The following is a 12,539-nucleotide window of genomic DNA, read 5'->3' as shown; positions in this document are numbered from 1 at the left end:
TTAGAATATGACATATATGGAGATTTGCGCCTTTACTCCAATGAAAGAGATGAATTTCAAAGAAGTCCGAGGTACATCTCGCGATGTACACATAACCTCGATTTTTCATTTAAAAAACGCGCTGGAAAACCAAGGGATAAAATCGGTAATCGGTAAGTAAAATATCGAGGTTCTGTGTACATCGCGAGCGAGCAATCTCGAAATTCCCGAAAAAATACCCGGGAAAACCAAGGGATGATGTCGCTGATCGGTACCCGAGTCGAAATTTTACTCCTTCTTTCGACCTCTTATTTTTCACATCTCAGGATTCTGGAGGATTTTGATAGGTTCTAATTGTATTGTACTTAGCTCCTACTTTGTGCCTGAAAACGGCAGAAAACGGACTGTTTCCCATTTTGAGGTTTAAAAGAGGAGTTATCGGTAAAACCCTCCTAAACCTCCTAAAACCCTCTAGATCCTACACTGATAGAAAAATGTACTAAATTTTAATTAATGTTTTCTCCAATAGTCCTTATAAAGTATTTTTTTAATTCAGTTAATATTTTTCGAATGAATAAAATATTCATACAATTGAAACAAATTTTCTAAACCTAATAAAATATTTACTGAATTCAAAAGAATACTTTATTAGGACTATTGGAGAAAACATTTATTGTAGTACATTTTATTATCAATGTATTAATTTTTACTACTTTTTAAATCGTAATGAAACATGTTCCATATCACGTACATCATCGGTGATTCATATAGTATAGGTTTTGGTAAATTTAGCAACGAGATACGGTTGTGACTTTGACTTATGTTGTCGTATCTCGTTGCTCTGTTAAATGCAATATTTATCTAGATTTATTATTTAAAATCTAAGATTTTTAATATTAAAAAAATATTGCCGCAAAATATTTTATAACATTGTTAATTAATCAGATACATATAGACATACATGTATCACAATTAATAATGCTATAAAATATATATAATAAATCTTTTTTTTATTAACCATACGAAACACAACTTAAATAAAAACTCCACTGCAAGTCACCGATAATATACATGACATAGAGCATGTTAATATGATAATGTGGTAAATAGCATATAGGGGGGAGAGTCAGAAAAAATCTAAGAGATCGCACACGTTTGTTTCTAAGGTACAAAGGAACATATATTTATTTGCTTACACTTTTTTATCTACTTGTTCATGTACTCTTGCATACTATCTAAATTAAACTCATATTATATCATAACGAAAAAAAAATAAATTTTTTACCATTTAAAACAATTAATATATGTATTGTATCCTAATAAAAATTAAAATTAAAATTTAGTTTTAACAAAATTAAAATTAAAATTGAGAAATGTCTTGATACTGATTGTGAGTATCTTAAAATAAAATATCTTAATACTAATACAACTTAAAATTAATACCTTAATACCAAATAACTAATCGCATATCACAAATGCCATTTAACAAATAATATTAATAATACGGACTTAAGGAGTCTGGATTACCGATTAAAATCAAAGTAAGAAAAGAAAAAAGAAGAAAAGAGAAGGGGGTCTCTGCATTTGTCTACGAGATAAATTCTAGGGCCAGAATATAAACCAGAGTCACAAGAATAAGAGCAATTCCAAGATCTCAAGACGAGATTAACCTTGCAGAGCTCCTTGTACTACTACGAACAATGTCGATCTTCCAATATGGCGTCCCAAATGAGAATATCGGAAGGGCCCTGCTCGCTGGGCCGGACTCCTCGCCTCAATTCTCCCTCTCGGACGCGAGCTGCCGCAGCTCTCCTTTTCCTGGCGGTGAGCTCTCCTTGGGAAGTCGAATCTCGCTCGGTTGGTCTCCAGAATATGTGCCGCTTAGCTCAATCAGTTACGAAAGAAGGAAAACGTACTCGTCTCGTCCGAAGAAACGCAGCAAGAGCGGCCATGACACTGAACTGACTGAACGAGAGCGAGCCGAGCGAGGAAGGAGTGGGGGCGCTTTGAAAGTGGCGACTCACGCGTCGCGCCATCTACATCTGAATGAAACGATCGGGCGTTTGCAAAACGCGAAGAAATTTGAGCGCAATATCTGAAGTAAATATTAAATTAATATTAAATAAATGTTAAATAAATGTTTCTTTAAATCATTATTGCAAATAAATAATTAATGTAAAATAAATATTACATTACTGTCGAATAAATGTTAAATAAATGTTTTTTCAATTCATTATGGCAAATAAATAGTTAATGTAAAATAAATATTAAAATAATGTCAAATAAATGTTAAATAAATGTTTTTTTAACTTATTGCAAATAACTTACTAATGTAAAACAAATATTAAATAAACGTTAAATAAACGTTTAATAAATATTTTTTCTAAATTATTACTTCAAATAAATAATCAATGTGAAATAAATATTTAATAAACATTAAATAAATATTATTTTTACAATGAATTGTACAAATGTATAATTAATAAAAAATGAATATTAAAAACACATTTAAAAAACATTGTCTGCTGATTGGGCAAGAGCTTGAATAAATAAATACCAGTCCATATTCAATTATCGTAAATTTAGTAATGTGTAAATATATGAAGATAAGTAATTATAAGAAGTAATAACAAAAAGAAAGATGTTTTGTAATAGTTTTGTATATATTTAAAATTTCCTACCTTTAGTTGCACATATACGCATGCGTACTCATACATACACACATTCTTTTAATTTTATTTTGAATTATTTTAATAAATAAAGAAAAAAAGAGAAAAAGAGGGAAAAAATAGTATAGAAAAATACAATTTTATATAAATAATCATTTATACGTCATATATAAAATTTTTTTTTTCAGTTATCAATAATATAACTATTATTATTAACCTAATAAAATTTCTTTTAATTTTGTTTTTACTATTTTTGATTAAATTAATAAATAGAGAGAACCGTTATTATATAAACATTTATTATAAACGTTATTATAAACGTTTAATAAATCATATATAATATTTAATCGAAAATATAATAAACCTATAATAATAAAAATAAACTAAATGCAATAAATAAATTAAGAAAACGTTAGGAACATTAAAGTAGGAGCATGATTTCTTTTCAAACAGAATTGTCAGATTCTAAATAGGAGCCAGAGGTTGAAGAGGTTCAAAATAGGGTGATGTGACTGCTTATAGTATCAAAGTAGGTGTTAGGTAGAACATTTTGGTCGAAAGTAGGTGTTAGATTGAACATTGAGGTCGAAAATAGGAGAAAAATTTCGACTCGGGTAAGTGAAATATTGGAAAAGCAGAAATGACTCAATAGTGTGAAACTCGAGTTGAAAAAGACCGGTTACGACATGTTCAATCAAGGAAAACATTTATGCGGTCCGATTTGAAATTAAAGGCATTTAGTTATGATTCAAATTACGAATATTAATTTTATCCAAAAGTAATAATTAGGAAAATAGATGTAATATGTGATCATTGTCAAGCAAAAAAGTTTAAAACTTAAGCATCTGGAATGTGTTGTTCAAGCGGAAAAGTTAAACTATCGCCTTTAAATCAATCACCCGACACGTTCCTTATGTTTGTCCACAATAAAGGATATTGAAACACAAATGAAGTCGTTTGAAGAAAAACGATGCCCGGGCGAAGCCCGGGTAACCAGCTAATAATTATATCCCGGGGAAAAAAACCCTTATAATGTCTTATATGTTCATATAAGAAGCGGTCTTATATGCTCATATATTATGAATTTTAGCCGCATTTGGCCGGATAAACTCTTATATGGTCATATATGATTATATAAGATTATATAAGGACATATAAAAAATATCTCTTATAGTGTGTTATATGCTCATATAAGAAGCTATCTTATCATACATGAATTTTGACCTGATAAGAGTTTATATGATCACATATGATTATATAAGATTATATATAATGACATATATATTTAAATAGGTTTTAGAAAATTGTTAAAGATTTTCAAATGTTATTTTTTAAGCGTGCTACTTTATTATAAGAGTGGACTTCACGATATAACTGATACAAAAATTGTGTCGCTCCGAGACAGCGTCGCGCGAAAATAGCGCGAGACAGTGTCGTGTCTTTTTGATGCCGTTCTTATTTCTTATAACACTGTTTGTTAAATTTTAAATACGAGAAACAGATCACATCGAATGCCATCTATCGGATACTTTGAGATGCAATATTCTGATTTGATCATATATAGGTAATCTTATATGACTATATCATTTCATATACATTATATTATTTTCAGTTTAAATTATAAAGTATGTTTGCAAAATAATACGATTAATATATTTGTTTATAAGAACTATAATATATATTATATAACAGTTTTTTTCACGAATTATTACTGGTAATTTCACTGTTTACGAAAATATTTAACAACAATTAATATGTCAATTAAAAAAATTAAGTATCTTATGCAAAATTAGAAAAAAAAGAAAACTTAAAATAACATATAAGCATAAAGAAGTGCCGTTTTTGGTCGAAGCGGATCTTGATGCTTAATAATATTTCACAATATCAATTATTATTAAATACGTGTTTCAATTTTTTAAATTGGCACTGCGTGTCAATATGAAGTTTGTCGGACTTAAAACGCAATTGTGTCAACTGAAACTAAAAATAATATATTTTATATTAATTTGATATTGTCAAGTAAAATAATATACTAGAAGAATATTTATAACAGTTATACAAATTTATATGGATAGATCATTATAGAGTATATATTCATATATGATTATCTTTAACCTTATAAATATACTTTTACATGATCACACATGATAATATACTAGTATATAAAACCATATATGACTATATAAAGTTATACTTGAAGAGTTATACTTAAACATATAATATAATTGTTCAAGATTATATTTCCATTTCTTATATAACCATGTATAATTATATATTTACTAATATGAACAAATAAGAGGTATTTTTTCCCGAGTATATAGTCATATAAGATTACCTATATATGATCAAATCAGAATATAATCATATATGCATATATATATGGCCATATATAATTATATACTCTCATATATATGGCCATATAATATTGTTTAAAATTATATTTTCCATTTCTTATATGTGTCATCATATATGTATAATCATATTTCTACTAATATAAACTAATATAAACTAATATGAATAAATAAGAGGTTTTTTTCCCGAGATGTGTGTGTGTGTGTGTTCGTAATTTTGTGTGCTTTCTAACAAAATATATATATATAAATTATCTAGATCATTCAACTTATTAAAAAAATTTGTATTAATAGGAAATTGTAAAAGTTTTCTTCAATAATTGTACAAAGGACCCCACACACTTCTTATGGAAATTGGGTTTAGGTGAAATCGACTAAAAATTAAATATGTTGTAGTTGATGAGGTCCTGATAAAAAAAAACCTAATGGGCAGAAAACTAAAAAATGAACAATTTTTTTGCTACAGGCTCTTAAAGTATATGATTCACACTATTTTTACTGTTACACCAGCGAGTGTTATGAATCGATAATGACGTTTTTTTCCGCAGCCGCAAATTATACCGCAATCGCAGAATTAAAATATGTTAGTAAAAGAATTGCGAATTGAAAGTTACGGTTTACGGGATGATTTGCGATCAATAACTGCGGAATAGATGCGGAATAGAAGTTGCGATTAAAATATTGTTTGCGGAATGTATTGCGGTTAGTGACTGCGCGGAATAGGTGCAAAATAGGTTACGGAATCAGTTGCGATTGAAACATTAGTTGCGAAATGATTTGCGGCTACGGAAAAAACATCATTATCGACTCATAATAGTCGATGGTGTCCTCTTCTAATAACAGTAGGGGAGACCGGGGCTCGTTGGCACAAGAGGCAAATTGGCAATGCGTTCCGTTTATGTATTTATAATAGCAAAAAAAAACAATGGAAAAGTTATCACAAAATATCTCGTATATGACATAGGTGCTTTTTCCAAAGTTTTATTTTAATCAGACAAGTATTACAATAGAAAAAGAGAAAACTCTGATTCAAGAGGTGGCAAGTAAATTTTTGAGCGTTTCAAAATATCGTATTAATGTTCTTATTCAACTTGAGAAGTAAATCAAAGTGACGTATCATTAGTTAAAAGAAAAGTTTCTGTTACTATACGACATGTTATTTTGACTAACAACAGTAATTTATTGTAATAAAATAACTGAAATAAAACGTATGTGGGATGGGGTATGTTGGCTCATATCAAGACACGCTTAGCTTGACTTGTTGTTGCCGCGTGCGTAAGACCTGTTTGAGCATGTGATTTGCTACCTACAATGCTGATAGAAGCTAGATATATATTTATATTAATATTTTTATGATGAAAGCTACATCTAAAATCTAGTTTACAATTGTTTTTCTGCTACAGCATTTTGCTATTCGATCATTACAAAATAACTTTAAAAGATACAATCTTTATCAAGAAGTACGTATCTGTTATCCATTTTGTGTTTCTATTACGTTTTCATTAATTTAACATGAACTTTTGTCGCATAGCCAACTTACCCTACTATCGGGGCAAGTTGGCTACAATGCAGCATGTTCGTATTTTACTTATTACAAAGAAACTATACAGTATACAGGCACGTTCCTGGCATGAAAATGTAGAGAAAGGTTCTCTCTATCATATTAGTACTGTTTAATCATGATAATTAGTTGTATAAAAACTCAAATGCCGAAATTGTGAAAACGGTGCCAACGAGCCCCGGTCTCCCCTAAAAATCGTGTGAATTGTACACTTCGAGAGCCTGTAGCAAAGAATTTTTTCCATTTTTTAGCTTTCTGCCATTAGGTTTTTTTATCAGGATCTCATCAACTACAACATATATATATTTAATTTTTATCCAATTTTACTTAAATTCAATTCCCATAAGAAGTGTGCGGGGTCCTTTTGTTTTAATATCAAAACCGTCTTGTTTGATAAGAAAATGTTCGATCCTTTAATGTATCTAGAATCTGTATTTGAAATGGTTGATAAATTATCACAAACCGTATATTAATATAACATAAATTCAAATTTTATTTAAATAATCTCCTAATATGGATGAATAAATTTGTAATCATTTAATTTTTTATGCATATAAATTAATAAGAAACCACTGGTTAATGGTTGCATTATAAAATCTTCTTTCAAACAATCAATTCAATTAAATAAAGAATTAAAAAACATTAATCTAAACTGTTGATTTACGCTTGAAAATATACCATTACGTTATACTCTATTGCAATTCCTTTAATATCATATATCTTATTTGATGTCGCAGACAGAACACTAACAGTTTATACACGCGCGCGTGGTATTAAGCGTCAGTTTGACGAGCCAAATACTTAGCGCCAAACGAAACGTGGATAGAAATCAGGTAGGCACAGTGAAGAGGCGTAAACCATGGTTGCTCACGGTGCGCTGCTGTCGCCAATGGCCCATGCGAATGTGACTCCGCCTCTTAAGCATGGCCAGCCTCCTCCCCCAATCCGCCGGTTTTACTGTATCGTTCGGTTGTGCTTAGTCGAGCGTGCGCACGAACGTTTATGCGCGCACGTGTAAGTGACTGTGCGCTAAGCACACAAGGGCATTTTAGGATCGAATGTGTTTTGTGTGATCATCCACAGCCAATCGGTTACTCAACCACTTGTGGCTTTTTCAAGCTACGTTCTATTCTTTTTCTATATTGCTCTTTTTCTCATAGATTTCTTTTTCTATCATTTCACAGGCACGTACAGATATATCATATAAAATGAATAATGCATACTAAAAACGAAGCTTTGGTTTATTTGTGAACGTTCTTTAAATTCAACTGATTTATTTAAATGCACGTATAAGCTACTTTACTACAAGCATGCATGTGTGTATGTGTAGAACGTTATACACTAATGCGGCTGAGACTGTGTGTATTCTAAGAGGCGTAGAGGGATTTTCTTATTTCTGCTCTGGTAAATCTGTCGCTCCAGTCAGTGAGGCAGCGAAGGGCAAGCCGCGCGCCGTTGACCGTGTCTCTGCTTCTTTTTCGTCTACTCAGCTGCCAATGCTACGATTCGTGGTGTACACAAGCAAGACGGTGCGGTATAATATAATAGTTCGCGAATCTGTTTCTTTATACTCGTACTTTTTTATTACGTTTATTACATATACATATTACACATCATTATTATCACGTTTTTGTATCTGACACTGGGGATCTAATAACATAAAAAAAACGAGACCTCATAATTATTCTTGTTTAACTCAGGGTGCATTTCATAAACTTTGTTATAACTAATTATTATTAATACGATTTCCTTTGAGTTTATCGTAAATGTGACATAAATTAAACGTATACTTATTGAAATTTGTTCGATAATTTACTTTTGCATAAAATTGTTGCACGTAAAATCACACAGTATGCAGATTCTAAGATATTCACAAATTAGAATATTTAAATATTAGATATTGAATTTAAAATGGTACCTACTAGTTATTTATATTGCAACATCAAAATTAATCACGTGCCATGAATACCTTCTTTTTTATTAACACAATTAACAGATAAGCAATTGCAACTTTAGATATTTGCAATCTTGTTATCTCTTAAATATAGAGATATTTTTTTTATTAAAACATTATTTACAATTATTTATGTACTTTACAACATACACTTTTCTTGTAATGGATAATCGCGTCGCGTAAAAGATCCACGGTGCGGTCTCGCTTCGCGAGACACTACCGTGTCTCTTGATTTGCTATTGCTATTCATAAATTGTTTTATGCGTTATACGGCTTATATACATTTTACACGAGACATTAGAATTGTATTTGAAAAAGCGTAACGACGATAGGATTACCAACAAAACTAGCCTGTTCCTTTTGAGTGCATTTTGAAAACTACAGACAGAACACTACAACTCTGGAGCTTTCGCCTTGTATGTAACCGACGGCTGCTGGATTCCACGTCTTTCCAATGAATCCGATTGTACTAGGTGAGAATAATTCAATTGATATTATTAAATAATACTAAATTATGCCAATATATACGGGCTCATGTACAGAAATAACATAATTATCATATATGTTATATATTTATCAATATTTATCATGTATATTTATTACATTGGAGTAAAACCGAAATAGTCAATCATTTGATTAATCATATAAAAAGCGATTATATTTATATATTTTAATAATATTTTTAAATATTCTGTTAAATATATTATAAAACTTTTATGCATCATTCCAATACTGTATACTTTAATAAGACGTTTTGTTATAAAAACATTGTTTAAAAAACGAAAATAAATATTTTACATAGGTACATACTTAGTTCAATTTAAATAAGAGTAATAGGCATATATATGTTGCATACGATATACATTCTTTATAACTTTAGATCCAAAAATTTGATTTTATGTACAGAAAGATAAACGATGTATTATAACGCCAGATAATAACATTTTAAAACATTTTGATTCGCCTGCTATTTTAGAAATAACTTTAAATGATATTAAATATTATATAAAGCATAAAAATAAAGTAGCTCTCTGATCAAAAATTTATGTTAAAAACAATATATAAACTAACAACTGGAAAAATAAGATGGAAAAATGAGGAATACTATCAAATTCTGTTCTAATTTTTATTTTATTACATTTACACTATTATGTAATAAATAAATTTTCTTCACTTTAAAACATGATTATTCGGATAAATCGGTTATTTCTCTTACTCCCTTAATCGATTAACATCTCAATCTCGACGAATTCAAATAATAAAGATTCTACTACATTATACATAACAAACTATCTAATACATTTACAATGTCTGGTCTTTCATATTTGTATAGTAAAAGTATAACACACAATGTAAATGAAACTTATTAATTTTATTAAACACAGCTACCTATTGGAAAAAACATATGTAAGATAGATTTTTTGGTATTTCTTTAATTGTAAATTATAAGTCAAAACTTATATTACGCATATTACATATAATTACATAATATATATTATATACAATTATGTGTTATATTATATCATATAATTTACATATAATTCAAGAATGAAATTATAAGAGCCAAACTTTTTTTACAATGTTGCTTATTTGAAATCACGGTTGAGTTTTGTTACCCCGCCTCTTACGTGTTAAAATATCTCGTGATTTTCTGTCTTTGGTTTTATTTGATATATGACTACGATGGAATGCAACACTCATTTTTTCTGCTTTATAATTTTGAGGAAGCGACATGAATCTTTTTTATCTTTTACATGACATATAGATATACGAAACGTCCTTCTGTCTCTTATTTTACTTGACACAACGTCAAGATGCTTTTACATTGCGAATTTTATTTTATGTAACTTAGATTATACTTGAGAGGGACCATAAACAATTATGGTCGAAACGTCATATAATTCATATATAGGTAAATGTTACAATTAATAAATGTGCTAGTTAGGTCGAGTAAAAATCATTTTTGTTTTTTTAAAACTTTTTTATAAGAAATAAAAATTATATAAATTTTATAGCTGAAGTCATATGTCTTACGTTTTATACAATCATTTGTTATTGATATTTATTATTGTTATATTAACTGTATACATCATACTATTATATCACGTTAGCTGCAAAATTTAAAAGTTTGGTTGTAAAAATAAAATTACTTAATTGTCTACATAACGTCTTTATTTCATAAATGTACTTCAGCTATATTAAACATCTAACAATCACGTTAAATTAGAAAGAAAACATAAAGTAACAAACTATTTACAATTAAATTTACAATTGCATGCGGAGAAATACTGATTTGAATAATTTTATGTTATAAATAATAGGTTAGTTAATTTATGGTTAATTGATGATGCAACTGCATATATGCGATGCAAAAAATTACTGTATGTACATACTGCTTGTATATACGCGTGCTATTCGATAATATATTTGATAAGAAAAAAAAATATAAGAAACATATAACAGATAGTAGAATAACCTTATTATAATAATTTATAATAAATGAGTGTTCGAGATTTATACTAAATAATTTAATCTTATTCATTGATATATATGTTTTGAATGTTACAGCTACATCGTAATTTGTTTCTATTATATTAATTGAAAATGTGAAAATAAGTGTTATTGATCGACATTTATAATCACTTTAGACAATATATTTTTTGGAATTAGAAATATTTTTTCTTAAATAAATATGCGCGCGGGTTAAATATCTATCCGCAGACAATCACACAAACCTAATCGTAAATGGTTCATTATTTACTTTACTTTTGTTCTCTTTTACTATATTTTGTTCTCTTTTAATTTACATAATTAACTGCGTAAACTTTAATCATTTAATGTAGTTGAGATATAATTGAAGTAAGAGTGCTACGTGACAATCTAGAATACGTAATCTTATCTTTGAGTACATAATTATTGTAATTAATATAATAATGTGACTTAAAAACAGAGTTATATCGTGAAGTCAAATGAGAAAACGAATGGTTAACGACAACGGTAAGCACTTAAAGCAAAATTGTTTTCGCAAGCGCGCGTGCGCACGCATTTGTGTATGTGTCGGATATATTTATTATTATAAAATAAATAATTATAGTATAAAATTATAAAGAGGATTTATTCTCAAAGTTATGCAAAAATAATTTGACTTTAAGTACTTATTCTTGCCATTAACCGTACCGTTTTCTTTTATTTCAAGATATAACTCCATGATATATAATCTTTTATATGTATAATAGTAACAATAAATCCTTTCATTCAATAAAAGAAAGATCTAAAATTTTTTACATCATTCCAAAGTAATTATGCATTAATTCTAAATGTCATAAAAATCAGAAGTAAAAAATATGTTGGATTTCTATTTTTTTAAATTCATACCATTATTTTACAAATCTAGTATTTTTTATTACGGTGTTATTAAATTTTAAAATTTTTTCGCTCGATTTTTGTCGATTGTCACTTAAAGATGTAACTTTTTTTGCAATAAAGACAAAACATTCAAATAATATATATATTATATATATATATATATATATATATATATATATACACATACATATAGAGAGGTAAAAATCACAGTAAAGCCAAATTTTTAAAAATATTTCTTGTGTGCAGATGCAATTATATACATGTGTGTGTGCGTGCGCGTATGTGTTTGTGCGTGGCGTGCGTGCTGCATGCGTACGTGCGTGCGCAGGTATGTGTGTGTGTGTGTGTGCGCGCGCGGGTGTGTGTGTGTGTATATTTATTTAGATTTTTTGTAATTATTGGTGATAAATTCGCATTTTCAATATTACCTTTAAGATTGTTTCTCTTAAATATTTTTCTCAAAAAAATTTTTATATTACTTTTTGCGCACAATTATTAATTTTTTTTTGTTACAATAATTATTTCAAATATTTATGACACTTTGGGATTATTATTACTTGTATTTTAAGAAATGGATTTTTGTAGAAAAGTTATTTAAATAATGTTAACATGAATTAGTATAATTATGTTTGACACGGTCCATTCATAGAAAGTATACT

General features: G+C 28.6%; 1 protein-coding gene and 1 pseudogene across 3 annotated transcripts in view; both read left to right on the top strand.

Annotated features, from left to right (window-relative positions):
• The window catches only part of LOC139812159 (uncharacterized), a 240,992-nt pseudogene that overhangs the window by 29,089 nt on the left and 199,364 nt on the right, over window positions 1-12,539 (top strand).
• Window positions 7,802-12,539, top strand: part of LOC139812160 (uncharacterized) — a 145,770-nt gene continuing 141,032 nt past the window's right edge. Inside the window, exons 1-2 of one of the 3 annotated variants that reach the window (XM_071776798.1) lie at window positions 7,802-8,089; window positions 8,847-8,987. In XM_071776798.1, the coding sequence (XP_071632899.1) occupies window positions 8,969-8,987 (19 nt within the window). In that variant the 5' untranslated portion in view covers window positions 7,802-8,089; window positions 8,847-8,968. Of the gene's footprint in view, window positions 8,090-8,815; window positions 8,988-12,539 lie in introns of all 3 variants that reach the window. The other 2 variants (XM_071776799.1, XM_071776797.1) reach the window with 2 other exon arrangements.

Source organism: Temnothorax longispinosus, chromosome 4, assembly GCF_030848805.1.
Source record: "Temnothorax longispinosus isolate EJ_2023e chromosome 4, Tlon_JGU_v1, whole genome shotgun sequence".
Classification (NCBI taxonomy): Eukaryota; Metazoa; Arthropoda; class Insecta; order Hymenoptera; family Formicidae; genus Temnothorax; species Temnothorax longispinosus.
Note: the sequence above shows the minus strand (reverse complement) of the source record. Positions and strands in the feature narration are given on the sequence as shown.